This window comes from Salvia miltiorrhiza, chromosome 4, assembly GCF_028751815.1.
Source record: "Salvia miltiorrhiza cultivar Shanhuang (shh) chromosome 4, IMPLAD_Smil_shh, whole genome shotgun sequence".
NCBI classification, from domain to species: Eukaryota; Viridiplantae; Streptophyta; class Magnoliopsida; order Lamiales; family Lamiaceae; genus Salvia; species Salvia miltiorrhiza.
In genome coordinates, this window is record NC_080390.1 from 55642713 (window position 1) to 55655100 (window position 12388).

At 34.4% G+C, this 12388-nt stretch overlaps 2 protein-coding genes across 5 annotated transcripts; one reads left to right on the plus strand and one right to left on the minus strand.

The window, feature by feature from the left end:
• Positions 1–1340: 1340 nt before the first annotated feature.
• LOC131020912 (mavicyanin-like) lies at positions 1341–4289 on the plus strand. The gene is made up of 2 exons (XM_057949960.1): positions 1341–1681; positions 3678–4289. The coding sequence occupies exons 1-2, from the start codon at positions 1501–1503 to the stop codon at positions 4064–4066; spliced, it is 570 nt and encodes a 189-aa protein (XP_057805943.1). The 5' UTR covers positions 1341–1500; the 3' UTR covers positions 4067–4289.
• Positions 4290–4644: 355 nt separating this feature from the next.
• LOC131020911 (chloride channel protein CLC-d) lies at positions 4645–11715 on the minus strand. Of its 4 annotated transcripts, none has more exons than XM_057949959.1 (23): positions 10988–11715; positions 10383–10455; positions 10021–10242; positions 9887–9933; positions 9706–9804; positions 9373–9447; positions 9048–9136; positions 8744–8884; positions 8585–8655; positions 8421–8500; positions 8191–8340; positions 7925–7981; positions 7771–7845; positions 7487–7638; positions 6900–7035; positions 6492–6623; positions 6306–6383; positions 6174–6229; positions 5980–6066; positions 5738–5894; positions 5516–5617; positions 5388–5429; positions 4645–5133 (listed from the first exon to the last, which is right to left on the minus strand). In XM_057949959.1, the coding sequence occupies exons 1-23, from the start codon at positions 11174–11176 to the stop codon at positions 5125–5127; spliced, it is 2319 nt and encodes a 772-aa protein (XP_057805942.1). In that variant the 5' UTR covers positions 11177–11715; the 3' UTR covers positions 4645–5124. The 4 variants fall into 4 exon arrangements, with proteins under 4 accessions (XP_057805942.1, XP_057805940.1, XP_057805941.1 ...); XM_057949957.1 differs by having other exon boundaries at positions 5383–5429; positions 10988–11703; XM_057949958.1 differs by having other exon boundaries at positions 5738–5897; positions 10988–11703.
• Between the last annotated feature and the right edge of the window lie 673 nt (positions 11716–12388).

The following is a 12388-nucleotide window of genomic DNA, read 5'->3' on the forward strand; positions in this document are numbered from 1 at the left end:
AGAACCATAAAAGTGAAAAATTATTATGGAAGAAACTATAGTGAAGAATTAGTAGTTTCATAATAAAATATAAAATATTACTAGTATTTAGATAATTAAAACCGATTGTTAAAGTATTTTCCTAGTTGAAAGTTTAATCGAGCAAACTAGTTCAAGAATTGGAAGCTATACAATAAAAATAAGATAATTTTGTTTCTATTTTTAACATATCACGAGAACAACTTATTAATGTAAATTATGTAATCAATTCTAAATTTTGTTATTGAATTCCTATAACAAGATAAATTTTGTTATATTAAAAATGATATTAGAAAGATTATAAGTAGTCAATGATGAATAAAAAAAGTATGTAAATCACATTTTAAGAAAATAGTACAAATTGTAAAAATTGAGTGCAACAAAATCATGTCTCTTCTCTCTGTATAAAGCAAATATACAAGTAGTGATTGCTAAACAAACCTTCTAAATTATTTATGCACCAAACAAACCTACTAAACGATTTTAGATATTATCCTTTGCGTACAAGTTTTTCAAGTATTGTTGTCATTTTATAGTGCCAACAACTAAGATGTGAGATCTCTACCTCTATAGTAAATTGTGTTTTAGTTAATATTTAGTGTATGTTACTTGAAATTGCAAGAAATAATTATCATGCTCGACACAATTTAATCCTAATAGTAGGGAACTTGATTCTTAGATAAAATCAAGTTTCATAAGTAATTGGGAGTCAAATTCCTTGAGAATTGGAGTGTACTACAAGTTGATCAATAATGACATTTTACCATGTGACAAAATTGTGATTATTGTAAATTCAAATGGTATCTTATTGTTACAAGATATTTTTATTGCATTTTGAAGAATATAATATGTTAATATATTTTTATAGAAAATTGTTTTTTTTTTAACTAGAATTACAAGAGGAATCTAAATATAATCAAATAAGCAACTCGAACGCAGACGGAACCTCTACACCACAAAATATGAGAAAATAACTGCACGCAGGCGTAACTACTATTACACAAAAATGGAAAAACTACGCAACTCGCAGGCGGGATTGAACCCAGGACCTCGAATACGTACAAGAGTAATTATTTAAAAATTTGATATAATTTTACTATAAAATTGTGAAATGGGACATATTGGCAAAACTTGCAACTAGCTCACCGTATAATCTTGAAAGATAAATGCAGTTTTCCTCATTTGCCTTTATGTTTTCTTGTTTACACCACCCAAAAAATGAGTACCAAAAAAAGAAGATAATAATAATTTCCATTTTGTGCCCACTTTTTCTTAAATTACTTTTCTATATTTGTGATAGAGAGTAGTCATCACCTAAGAATGGCCCATCATGAGAACCTCCAAATGAACAAAAAAAAGTCCAAATATTTTCACTATAAAAAGTGACACAAAACTTGCACAACAATAGTCATTGAAAGAGCCCTTTTTGAGTTCTCAAAAAAAGCTCTCACCTTTGGAGAGAGAGAAAAAAGGAAAGAAAAAATGGATTCAATTCTTGAAAAGAGATCTCTTGCAGTTTTCTTGTTTTTGATCTCAACTTTAAGTCATCTCTCATTTGGAGCAGTTCACAAAGTGGGAGATTCAGCTGGTTGGACCACCATTGCCAATGTTGATTACAAGCAATGGGCTATTTCTAAATCCTTTCAAATTGGTGATATTATAGGTATAATAACCTCTCTCTCTCTATATATATATATATATATATATATATATGTGTGTGTGTGTGTATATATATATATATATATATATATATATATACACTGGCGGAGCTAGGGGTGGGGCAGGGGGGTCACTGGGCCCCCCTGGAATTTTCAAAAATACTAGGATATTTTCGTAATTTTATATTAAAAATAAAAAATATATAATTTTATCAACATCATTATCTTGTTGAGCTATTTTATAATGTAATTGATATGTAAGCTTTCGAGTTAAAACATTTAGAATAAGTAAACATATAATTAATTTATACATATCATGTTTGGATTGGATTCTAGAGATTTATTTTTTGAATTTTATATTGAAAGTTACTTTGCCTTACAAAGTTTCATGGAATTTTGGAAAATAAAATCACGGACTATTTTGAATTTATAATTTTAATGTCTTTTTAGTTTGGCGAATTAAATCATTATTTTTTCAAGTTTTGCAATTTCGTCCCCCAATTTTTTTCGATCGCTAGAGCGGTGAATTGGAGCTTACATGGATTAGTAAAGACGATGACATTTTTGTGAGGCCTAAACGACATCGTTTCGTACCATTTCAATTAAAAATTTCTCCAAATTAGAAAGAGATTGTATCTTGTATTTGCACTCTATATAATATTCAATATTTAGTAATTTTATTGCAAAATACATCGTAAAATGAATATGAGCTTGAAAATCTGTTAAGATGTGTTTTTTGTAATTTAAATAATATTATAATTGTGTTATTGATTAATTTATTTTTAATTTAATTTAATTTAATTTAATTTTTATTTTTTAATTTAATTATTAATTTTCTTTTAAAAAAAATTTTGGACCCCCCTGAATCGGAAGTCTGGCTCCGCCCCTGTATATATATATATATATATATATATATATATATATATATATGCATGCAAGTTCTTGCCATAGTACAGTTTGTGTATCTCATTTTTTGCTTTCTGACATTTTGGTTGAAAGATGAAATTTTTGAACAATTTCTTTGTGCAGTTTGTTGTTGCTTTTGATCTTCAAGATTATGTTTTCAACTCCTAATGTCACTAAATGTAAAGAGATCATTAATTAATCAAGACTTCCTACCTTTATTTCAACTTAATTATTGGATGAAAAATGAAACAATTGGAAGAGTTTTCTGTTAAAAATTGTATACCAATTTTTTTTTTTTTTTTGACAATTTTACTCTTTTCATCTTTAGTTATTGCATGAAAAACTGTTGCATCGAAAATAGATAAATAAAAATATTTTTTTAATAAATATTTCCTTTGTTCCACGAAATTAGTTCTCTATTCCTTTTTGAGATGATCTATATTATAGTACACTTTCTTAATTTGAATTAATTTACTTTTTTTTATTAAAACAATCTTATTTAATGTAATATGTAGAGCATAAATAAAGGCAAAATAGAAGACTGGCACATAATGACATAACTTACATTTTTTCAAAAGATCATTAAATAAATTTTCTTAAACTTATTAAAAATAAATTTTATTTATCTAGGAGGAAGGAAGTAAATGCTCCTACGTAATATATGTATATATGTGCAGATATGATTAGGGTAGTTGGAAAATAAATGCTCCTGTATTTTTGTTTTGCCCATGATGTATTGTTTTGAATCACGTAATATAATATTTGGTGAAGTCTATGTCTTCTAGTGAACTAGTGAGTAATTATTTAATTATTTATTTCTCAATATACACATTATGTGCTACTTATTTAAGGTGCCCCATATTTTATGATAGTTCAACGAGATTTAGTATAAAAAGGAATTAAATGCAAAATTTAGCATAGCTTTTTTCTTTAAATTTTTCTCGACGTGTACAAATATTTCGTTGACGTAATAGAATCAATCCCTAAAGCTCGTTGTTTACAGATAAGAATTCACACCACTTGAACGCTTTCTTAAGAACCTAAAAAACATTAAATTTAACGATCGAATTTGAAATTTTATATTTTACGTTTTAGTGTTTGAGTACAACTCTCAATTTCACAACGTGATGCGTGTCACGCACGCCGAGTACAAGACGTGCAACGTCTCGTCCCCGATCACGACTCACACGTCGGGCAACGACTCCATCGCCATCGACACCCGCGGGCACCACTTCTTCGTGTGCGGCGTGCCCGGGCACTGCCAGGCGGGGCAAAAGGTCGATATCAACGTCCCCCGGGCGCCTTCCGTGGCACCTAGCCCGTCGGGATCTGCCTCGGCCTCGGCCTCTCCGGCTCCTCCGTTGGCTGCCGGAGCACCGGCTCCGAGTAGTGGAGCCTCTTTATCGGCACTAAGTGTCCCTTTTGATCAATTGGGATATATGCTGCTTTTGCAACTAGCATGCATTGTTGGTGGATTGTTTTAGCTTTGCTAGTGACAATTATCTGTGTCTACTAAGATTAAATAATTCGACTATCGAGTTGTGAAATTTTTACTTTATTCCATTTTTTTGTTACATTTCGGGTGTTATTTTTCATATTTTATTTCAATGATACATGTGTATACATTGCGACACCTAAATATAACAGAAAATTTAGTATCATGTTTGTTCTATGCCTTCATGAAATTGATTAGAACTTTGAAGATTATATACTTCAATTTTAATATTTTATAAAAGAATGTGATTTTTGACATTTACATAGTCGATATTTCTAGATTATTTTCCCCCCTCAACCTTTGGGTTTAACTAATTCATAACATTTCTTTAAATTCTATTCATTTAGAATCTGAAAAATATAAACTATCAATCCACGACTAGAGAAAAAACATTTACCCTTAATTAATCATCTATAGTAACACAAATTTATTTTTTTTTTAAAAACCAAGCACATTATATTTTAAGTCTATCTTAAAATGGCTAATTCAAAAAAAAGTCTATCTTAATATGGACTTCCATTTCAAAAGGAGGCATACAAACATGCAGCATTTGATCAAAATACTCGCAATCAAAACTTTCAAATTTCAGATTGCAGAAAAAAGAAAATCGAAAGGGAGAAATATGACTTTGTAATAATTCCTATCTCAATATACAAAGGCCTAAACTCATAACTACGTACAATTCCCAGATTACAAAGTGTTACAGTTTGCACCTTACCCCATCAAGAATCACACACCACAGCCGTATATCGTTCCTCGCTGCCTTATACCCGTCTTCGTCTCTTTCTATTTTCCGACACTTTCGTCTTATTCTATATATTTAGGAACAGAAGAAACACACTACACACAGTTCTATCCTATAATGAATCTCGGAGATACTAAGAAATGAATCTCATGTCAAAAGAATGGAGGAGGCCGGAAAAACCTGGTCATCGATCAACAAATGCAAACCAAACCACCATGAGCAGCCTCGTTGCAACTTAGACGATAAGACCATCAAGCAGAGGTTGCTCAGCTTCTTTCCTCCTCGACACTCTCCTGTCACCTCTATGATCCCTGCCGAACCATAAGGAGAATGTAAGTATAGGAATTAGGAACAGACAGTCGACTAAAATTGTGGATACGCGTTAAATTTTTTAGGTCTATCACGAAGAGAAGGTATGTCTCCCAGATATGATGACATTGGTAAAATATTCCTAATCTATCTACCTTAGAATAGTGTTTTATAATCTGCATTCGATAATCAATGTATTATTATTATGATGCAGCGGGGTCGAGCAATATAGTTAAGAGCAGATTAGAGACCTTACACTAGTGGATTGAAGCTCTATGGCCGTCGTATCTTCATGGTCCTGCAAAGTATGACAGCAAATATTTCTGATTACCACGAAGCATTATCACACACAACTGAGTAAGAGAATATCTGTTCTGTAAGTACCTCTATCAACAAATCCTTCCTCGAAATCATTCCAATGACACGGGAAGCACGTGGTACGACAAGTAGATGCCTCAAACCTAATTGCCGGAATAATGTATACACCTGAATCATCATGATCATCATCACCATCATGTGGCATAGTGGTAACTATTTGATCCTCACTCACACGAAGCAACTCAATGACTAGACATTAGGAAGATAACATGCGATATATTTTGTCACCTTCGTTAATGACATATCTTCTGGAACAACATAAGGCGACGGATTCAAAAACGGAGCAAGGTCGATGTACATTTCCAGATCATCGGGGCTTAGGTGGATGTCATCAATCGAAATCCCCTTACTGGAAACAGGCTTGACGAATTCTGTTAGATTGTGCCTGCTATGTGGATGACCAACCAAAAAAATTAGCATATTATTCGTGTAACTAAATGAATAAGTAGACTGAAATTTTTTTCCACCACCTGATAGGTACAGGCCCGTCTCTCGAATTAAAGGGCAACGGACTATGTTGGAAGTCTACCTTTGACTGTAAAAGTACTAGCAAATGACTGCAAGAACGAAAAAGATTTGATGTTGAACATCAAGTTATTCTCTATGCTCATAAGCAACACTGTTAGCAAATTATTGAGTTAAAAAAACAAGTTCTAAAGCCCACCTTCTCAATATGAGGCCGATGACAAGCGTCTCTCCACTTCGTGTGTGATCAATGACCTGGAAGGCACGTATGGAAATATATTAAAAATACGGCTCCTAGTGCTTAAGAACTGAAAATAATGCACCAACTTACAGGAAACCCATTGTGACTGTTGCTCCTTAAAATAGAAAGTACATCCACAACCTTCACCACACGAGGGAAATAGACAACCTACAAAGAGAAACAATGAAGGAATACTTTGGAGGCAATGAAATGGGATAACAACCGCATGAAGTAACTAAGTAGTAATAAAAGATATCCTGAGATAATAACACCAACCTGTTGATTTCCGGAAGCCTCCTTCGCTGTCATACTCCGCATTTGGTATTTTGGTCTTGATTCCAGTAAAGGAATAGCCCTTAGTCGAGCCTGCTCTTCATACAGGCCTTCATTGAAAGCATCACCAACAGCCTACAGACAACACTGTCAATCTAAAGGATGGAACGAAATATTGTTCTAGAAGATTTTAGGACTTCATTCTAGATACAAAATACACATACCGAAGGGAGAGAGTGACTGAGAATGATTGATAACAAATTGAAAAGAGAAAGAAGTAAAGAAGGATTGTTCAAAGCAGCGGACAGGTTTCACTTCTTTTGGATGTGAAATTATATCAAGTGGCAGACGAAGGAGACCACATTTTATTGCTAGGTAATCTTAGCTATATAGGTTTCAAGAAGATCATACCTTTGATATGAGGAGAACCAACATGATGAGAGGTAGAAACTTCAAGTTATTTGAAATCTCAACCATAATTACACAAAGGGATACGGTCATTCTCATCGAGCCTCCAAGAAAAGATGCAGCGCCTAAAAGAGCATACCTAAAATTGCAGAGATAAAAAAAAAATTGTTAGATTTAGAACAGGCTATGTGAAAATTCATAATCAAAATTCATAGCTACCATCACCATTTTATGTTCAACTCAACTATAATATTGATAACAATTATGACATTTTCATATTCTTCAACTCAAAATAAGGAAAAGTAAATGTGACTGCAGAACATTTGAGGATCAGAAAACAATTCCAATACGCTTTACGTGTTCAACTGAAAATCTCAAACACTTGTTTAGTTGTTTATAACTCAGCAATCAAGCCCATACTTCAACAACTAAAATAGCAATAACTTTAATATTTGGGTCCGGTAATACATTTTATAATTTGCTAACCTAGTTACCATCAATTTAAATGTAAAGATAGCTCCAATACTTCCAGTTTCGAGAGCAATGGCAAACAATTATTCAATTAGCAAAGAGTGGGATTGGGCACTCACGTTCCTTCTTCAATATTAAGCTTCTGGTAAAAGTTGACAACAAACATGCCAACCAGCCGACCATATGTAGAGCCAATCATTATGCCGGGAACAAATTGACCAGCTGGAACAGCAGTGCCGAAAGTGAGTACCGCTAGAGAGTAAAACATGACCTGCACAAGAACACAAAAATATGATTCCAGTTCATGTGTTCATAAGATCACAGAGTTATTAGCATTTATAATACAAAGATATGCAATATTTGTGGTCATAATAAAGCACCACTCAAAAAGGTAATGCAATACCAAAAATGTGAGGAGGCTCTGTGCACTAAATTCATGAATTGTTTTAGCACTGAACAAATTTCTGATTGCATCATCCTGCAAGCATTACTGAATCATCAGCAGAGATCATAATATAGCCATCGCAAAGAAAGAAATGAAGCAAATTTTAATTGACCTGAGTGTTGAAGAATATTGTTGCAAGGTCGTTGTATTCCTTCTCACCACAATAAAACTGTAGCATAAAAGATACAATATAACCAGCCGAACTCAATGTTCATACAAAGCAAAGAAACAGTGGTTGTGTTTATCTAGTGAAGATTTTCCACGTACACAAAGAACCATAACTTCACAGCAAGTGAAAGTTTGGTTACAAATAAAATAAGTATGCCTAACTAAACCCCTCCATAAGAAAGAATGAGCAAGCAGCTGAAGAGAGCTTACATTAACATAATTCCCATACATCCCTGGGCGCCTTGGACATTCAATGCCAGAATTAGCATCTGCTTCAGGGCAGGGAGTGCATTTTCTAAAAAGGGGCAATCCAAACGAAATAAGAGAGGTTATCAGAGAGACAACGCACACCTCAATAACCTACAATAAGAGGGGAGACAAGTCAATTTGTAGTTCACAAGATAGTGCCAAAGCATAGTAATCTTATTTAAGGAACTTACCTTCACACGGTTCCCTCTCTTATGCAAATAATTTCGGCGCCAGTATGCTATGTGAAAAGTAAGTTGATTGAACAGTGCTCCTGCAAAGGTAACATTCAGGCAAGACTACATCAAGGAGCATCATGCTAGCACTTATCATGATTTTCTTACTTATTCACACTTACCAAGAAGACCCCCGATAACGCCTATAACTGCCATTGGCAACAGCTCCTGAAATGAGTAATCCTCTTGACCACTAAAAAGAACCTTCGTCAGAATGGATGTCAACACAGATGGATCAGAAAGAAACTGGACATAATCGACTAAAGCTTTCAGATTGTCACCCTGAGATGTCCCATATAATGAAGCCTCCAGAACCAAAATGTCCACATTTTCCACTCTTACACCACGCCATTGCTGTCCGTACAACCACACCCACAATGGCAGATGTAAAAAAGACACGCCACATGAGCTGACTCCTCCACCTTTGAATAAGGAAACAAAAAATCATTGGATTCAGGACAATAATCATACTCCAATCCAAGTAGACTATTGAAATGAAATAGCCATAATTATTAATGTCGCCAGCTTAGGGAGACATGATAGATCATTCTAAGCATGACTGCTGACATCAAAAGAGCATATTACCATGATGTTACTTCTTCTAGTGCAAACAATACACCACCAACTGGAGCTCTAAATGCAGCAGCCACGCCTGCTGCACATCCACAGGTGACCTTGCTCAAAAATTAAAACAGTACAAAATGAGCAACCCAGAGAGGCCTTGTCACCTCCTCGATCACAATGACAATATAGATTTTTTTAACCATTAAATCAGCCATATAGGTTGCAGAAAAGATTCAGATCAATTCAGTATCCACAAACAAAAGGGGAAAAAGAACACAAACTAATAATACAAGTTTTAAATGAAATCCAGCTTCCTGTATATCTAACATGTTAAAATCATACTCACAAGATCACGTCGATCTCGTTCACTGGTAAAGATCTGTAGCCATCTTGTACGCAGATGATACTTTGTGGATCCACCCTGTAGTAATAAACAAGAGGGAAGTTAACAAAGCAAAGTTGGTCCAGCATCACCACATTATAAATAGAGAAGAATTCTTATGTGTTACTGCAATTAATCAGCCCTTAGCAGGTTGCTTAGCAATAAATAAAATAGCATTGAAACATGTGATCATTTGTTTGACTGGATTATGCATAAAAATTGAGTGAAATTTGAAGGTCTCAATTTACCATGCAAACAAGTTCCTCAAGAAATTCACACAAACAATTAAACACTTGCCTGTCCAAGCATAGAAGCAATACAAGCACCAATATGCACAAGTGGACCTTCTTTTCCAAGTGCTAAGCCACCTCCAACGGATCCAATGCTGCCAAAAATCTATAGATGGGGTAAGGTAACGTAAGCCTTCACACAACAATCAATTGGTAATCAAATAACATGCAGAGAATAGGCACCGTACCTTGCCTACTAAAGTCCTGAACAAAAGTATACCATGTGTGTCGATTCCTGCACACGTAACAGGACTGGCATGAGATTCAACAAGAAAACATGCTAAGTAACCATCAACAAAAAAAGTGGATCATTTAATCTTACCGTTTAAATAACCCTTTATTTCGGGGATCCCTGATCCTGCAGCTTCTGGTGAAAATTGTGTAACAATATAAACTGAGGATAACACTAGAGCCAAGTTGATCAGTGTATAGACCAAAAATCCAGCAAAGTATGACTTCTGAATCAGATTGAATGTCCACGAATATTTCCATCCGGCAAAATTCTCGACAGAGAGATTGATAAACACGGCAGCTAGTGCAGTACCTGAAGGCACATATCAAGACAGTCAAGGAAAGAAGTTACTTTCTGGACCATCTGTTGGGTGGGCTCTGGAGACTGGAGTCCGAGTCAATGAAGGTCTAATCAACCGATAGATCAAACAAAGATAAAGATAGAAAACTTACCAATCCCAATAAGCAATGCCATTAGCCATTTTACCACCACGCTATATGCCATATAAACCTTCCCCCTTTTTGCCTGTAGGTTTATTAATACAAGCCGAACCATTACGATAATAAGAAAAAGAACCAAAGTCATATAAATGCAAATATGATCCAATCCCGAATAATATATTCACAAAAACTGACTTATACTCCATCCAATTTCCTGACTAGCATCGATTTTGGTCTCTCCACAATCGCACAAAATTTATTTTTTTAACAAAAAAAAAAACTACTAATGAAATGGAATGTAAAAATCCCTTAAAAAAAGATACAAAATTGAATGTAGAATTAGCAAAAAGACAAATTGAGTTAACACCCTAGGAGTATGATAAGCATTTTCCCACATTGATGCTGTTGATCCAAACATAAATTCTCCTTTGATGAAGAATACATCAAACAAATAACAAGTGGTAAATTCAGCTCACTAAAACAAAAGATCGGCCACCAAATTAGCATCTTAGTTCATAAGCCGAATTTATTAAAAAAAATCTACAATCATGCTACATAACTCAACTCGTAAATCTGAAAAAGATCAAAACTTCACGCATAAGTGTGTTATTCTGCACCTGTTCTTGTCTGTAAGCGTAATTTTCAATTACTTCATAGTCAAGGCTCTCGACAGAGCTACCATCGTCCTTCTTAATCCGGCTGAAATCTCCGGCAGCTGCCCCCTCTTCTTCCACCTCCGAGTTCGGCAGCCGTGACCAGATCAGCTTCGCCGTCTCCACCCCATTCTGCAAATGATTCGACAGCATCCTCTCTCTCTCTCTCTCTCTCTCTCTCTCAATATACGAGCATGAAGCGGAATTTCGTACGTAAAAGTAAGCACCAATCTGATCAAATGATCCAAATCCAAGCACTCTTAAATACCGGAGAAATTAATTCTTCAATTAGTAGAAGAAACACTGGATTCCAAACCCAAACGCTTCCCGAATACGCAGCATCAAGTTCCTTTCGGGATCAAATCAAAACCCTAACTGAATACGACTCTTTCCGGAGTGAAATCGTTAGGGGTTTCCAGAGAATTATACGATTCAGAAAAAAAAAACAAACAAAAAAAAGACCAATCAAATTATACAGATTTAGCGATGCTGCAGCTCCTACGAATTAGCAGAAGCGAATTATTGTGGAACAAAATGAGTGCCGATTTTTCTTTACAACGAAAAATTGAAACAAATAATTTTCTCGGCGGTCATGAGAAATCGAGAGAGACAACTACACTGAAACAATACGAAAAGACGGTTAATATCTTTTCTATTTTCGAAAACGTGCAAAAAATCAAATCATGTAACGAAATTTAAAATACATTAGTATTTGGGATATACATAAAATAAAATAAAAAAGTGAATCTCAATATGTAATTCTATTTATTGTTACATACATTAGACTACCAAAATTCCTTTTCCCTTCCTCAAACAGAATACTACTCCCTCCGTCCAATAAAAGTGGCCACATTTCCTTTTTGGGTGTCCCATTAAAAGTGGCTACTTTCTAAAAATGACAAAAGTTTACTTTAATTAAGTCAACAATTACTCACTAATTTGGTCAACAATTGTAGGCCACTTTCTACAAATGTCAAAATTACTCACTAATTTGGTCAACAATTGTAGGCCACTTTCTAAAAATTACTCACTAATTTTGGTGGGTCACACTCAATTAAAACATAACAATCCCCTTCTTAATCTTCGTGCCCAAAAAAAAGTGGCCACTTTTATTGGGACGGAGGGAGTAGTATTTTATTTCATCTTCTATTTTTTTAATTTAAAAGGGGAGAGGTGGAGTTTCAATTTTTGGAAAATACCAAGTGAAACTTAATATTATAATATAATTTGGACATTTATTGTCTTCGTCTATTATAGCCTTAATTACGAAAATAAACAAATAATAAATCGTGAAAGTAGCCTATGCATAGTTGGACCCTCTCCAAAATTCCAAGCAATATCGACCACTATTAGTGAGTGGGGCAC

Bases quoted from the DNA above. Each gene is read 5' to 3' on its own strand.
- LOC131020912 (XM_057949960.1), top strand. From the start codon at position 1,501: ATGGATTCAATTCTTGAAAAGAGATCTCTTGCAGTTTTCTTGTTTTTG. The intron at 1,682-3,677 runs GTATAATAACCT...TTTACGTTTTAG, and splicing joins TCAAATTGGTGATATTATAG to TGTTTGAGTACAACTCTCAA.
- LOC131020911 (XM_057949956.1), bottom strand. From the start codon at position 11,176: ATGCTGTCGAATCATTTGCAGAATGGGGTGGAGACGGCGAAGCTGATC. The intron at 9,448-9,705 runs GCAAGTGTTTAA...TTATTACTACAG, and splicing joins TTGCTTCTATGCTTGGACAG to GGTGGATCCACAAAGTATCA. The intron at 6,230-6,305 runs GTAAGTTGGTGC...CGTGCCTTCCAG, and splicing joins ACAGTCACAATGGGTTTCCT to GTCATTGATCACACACGAAG.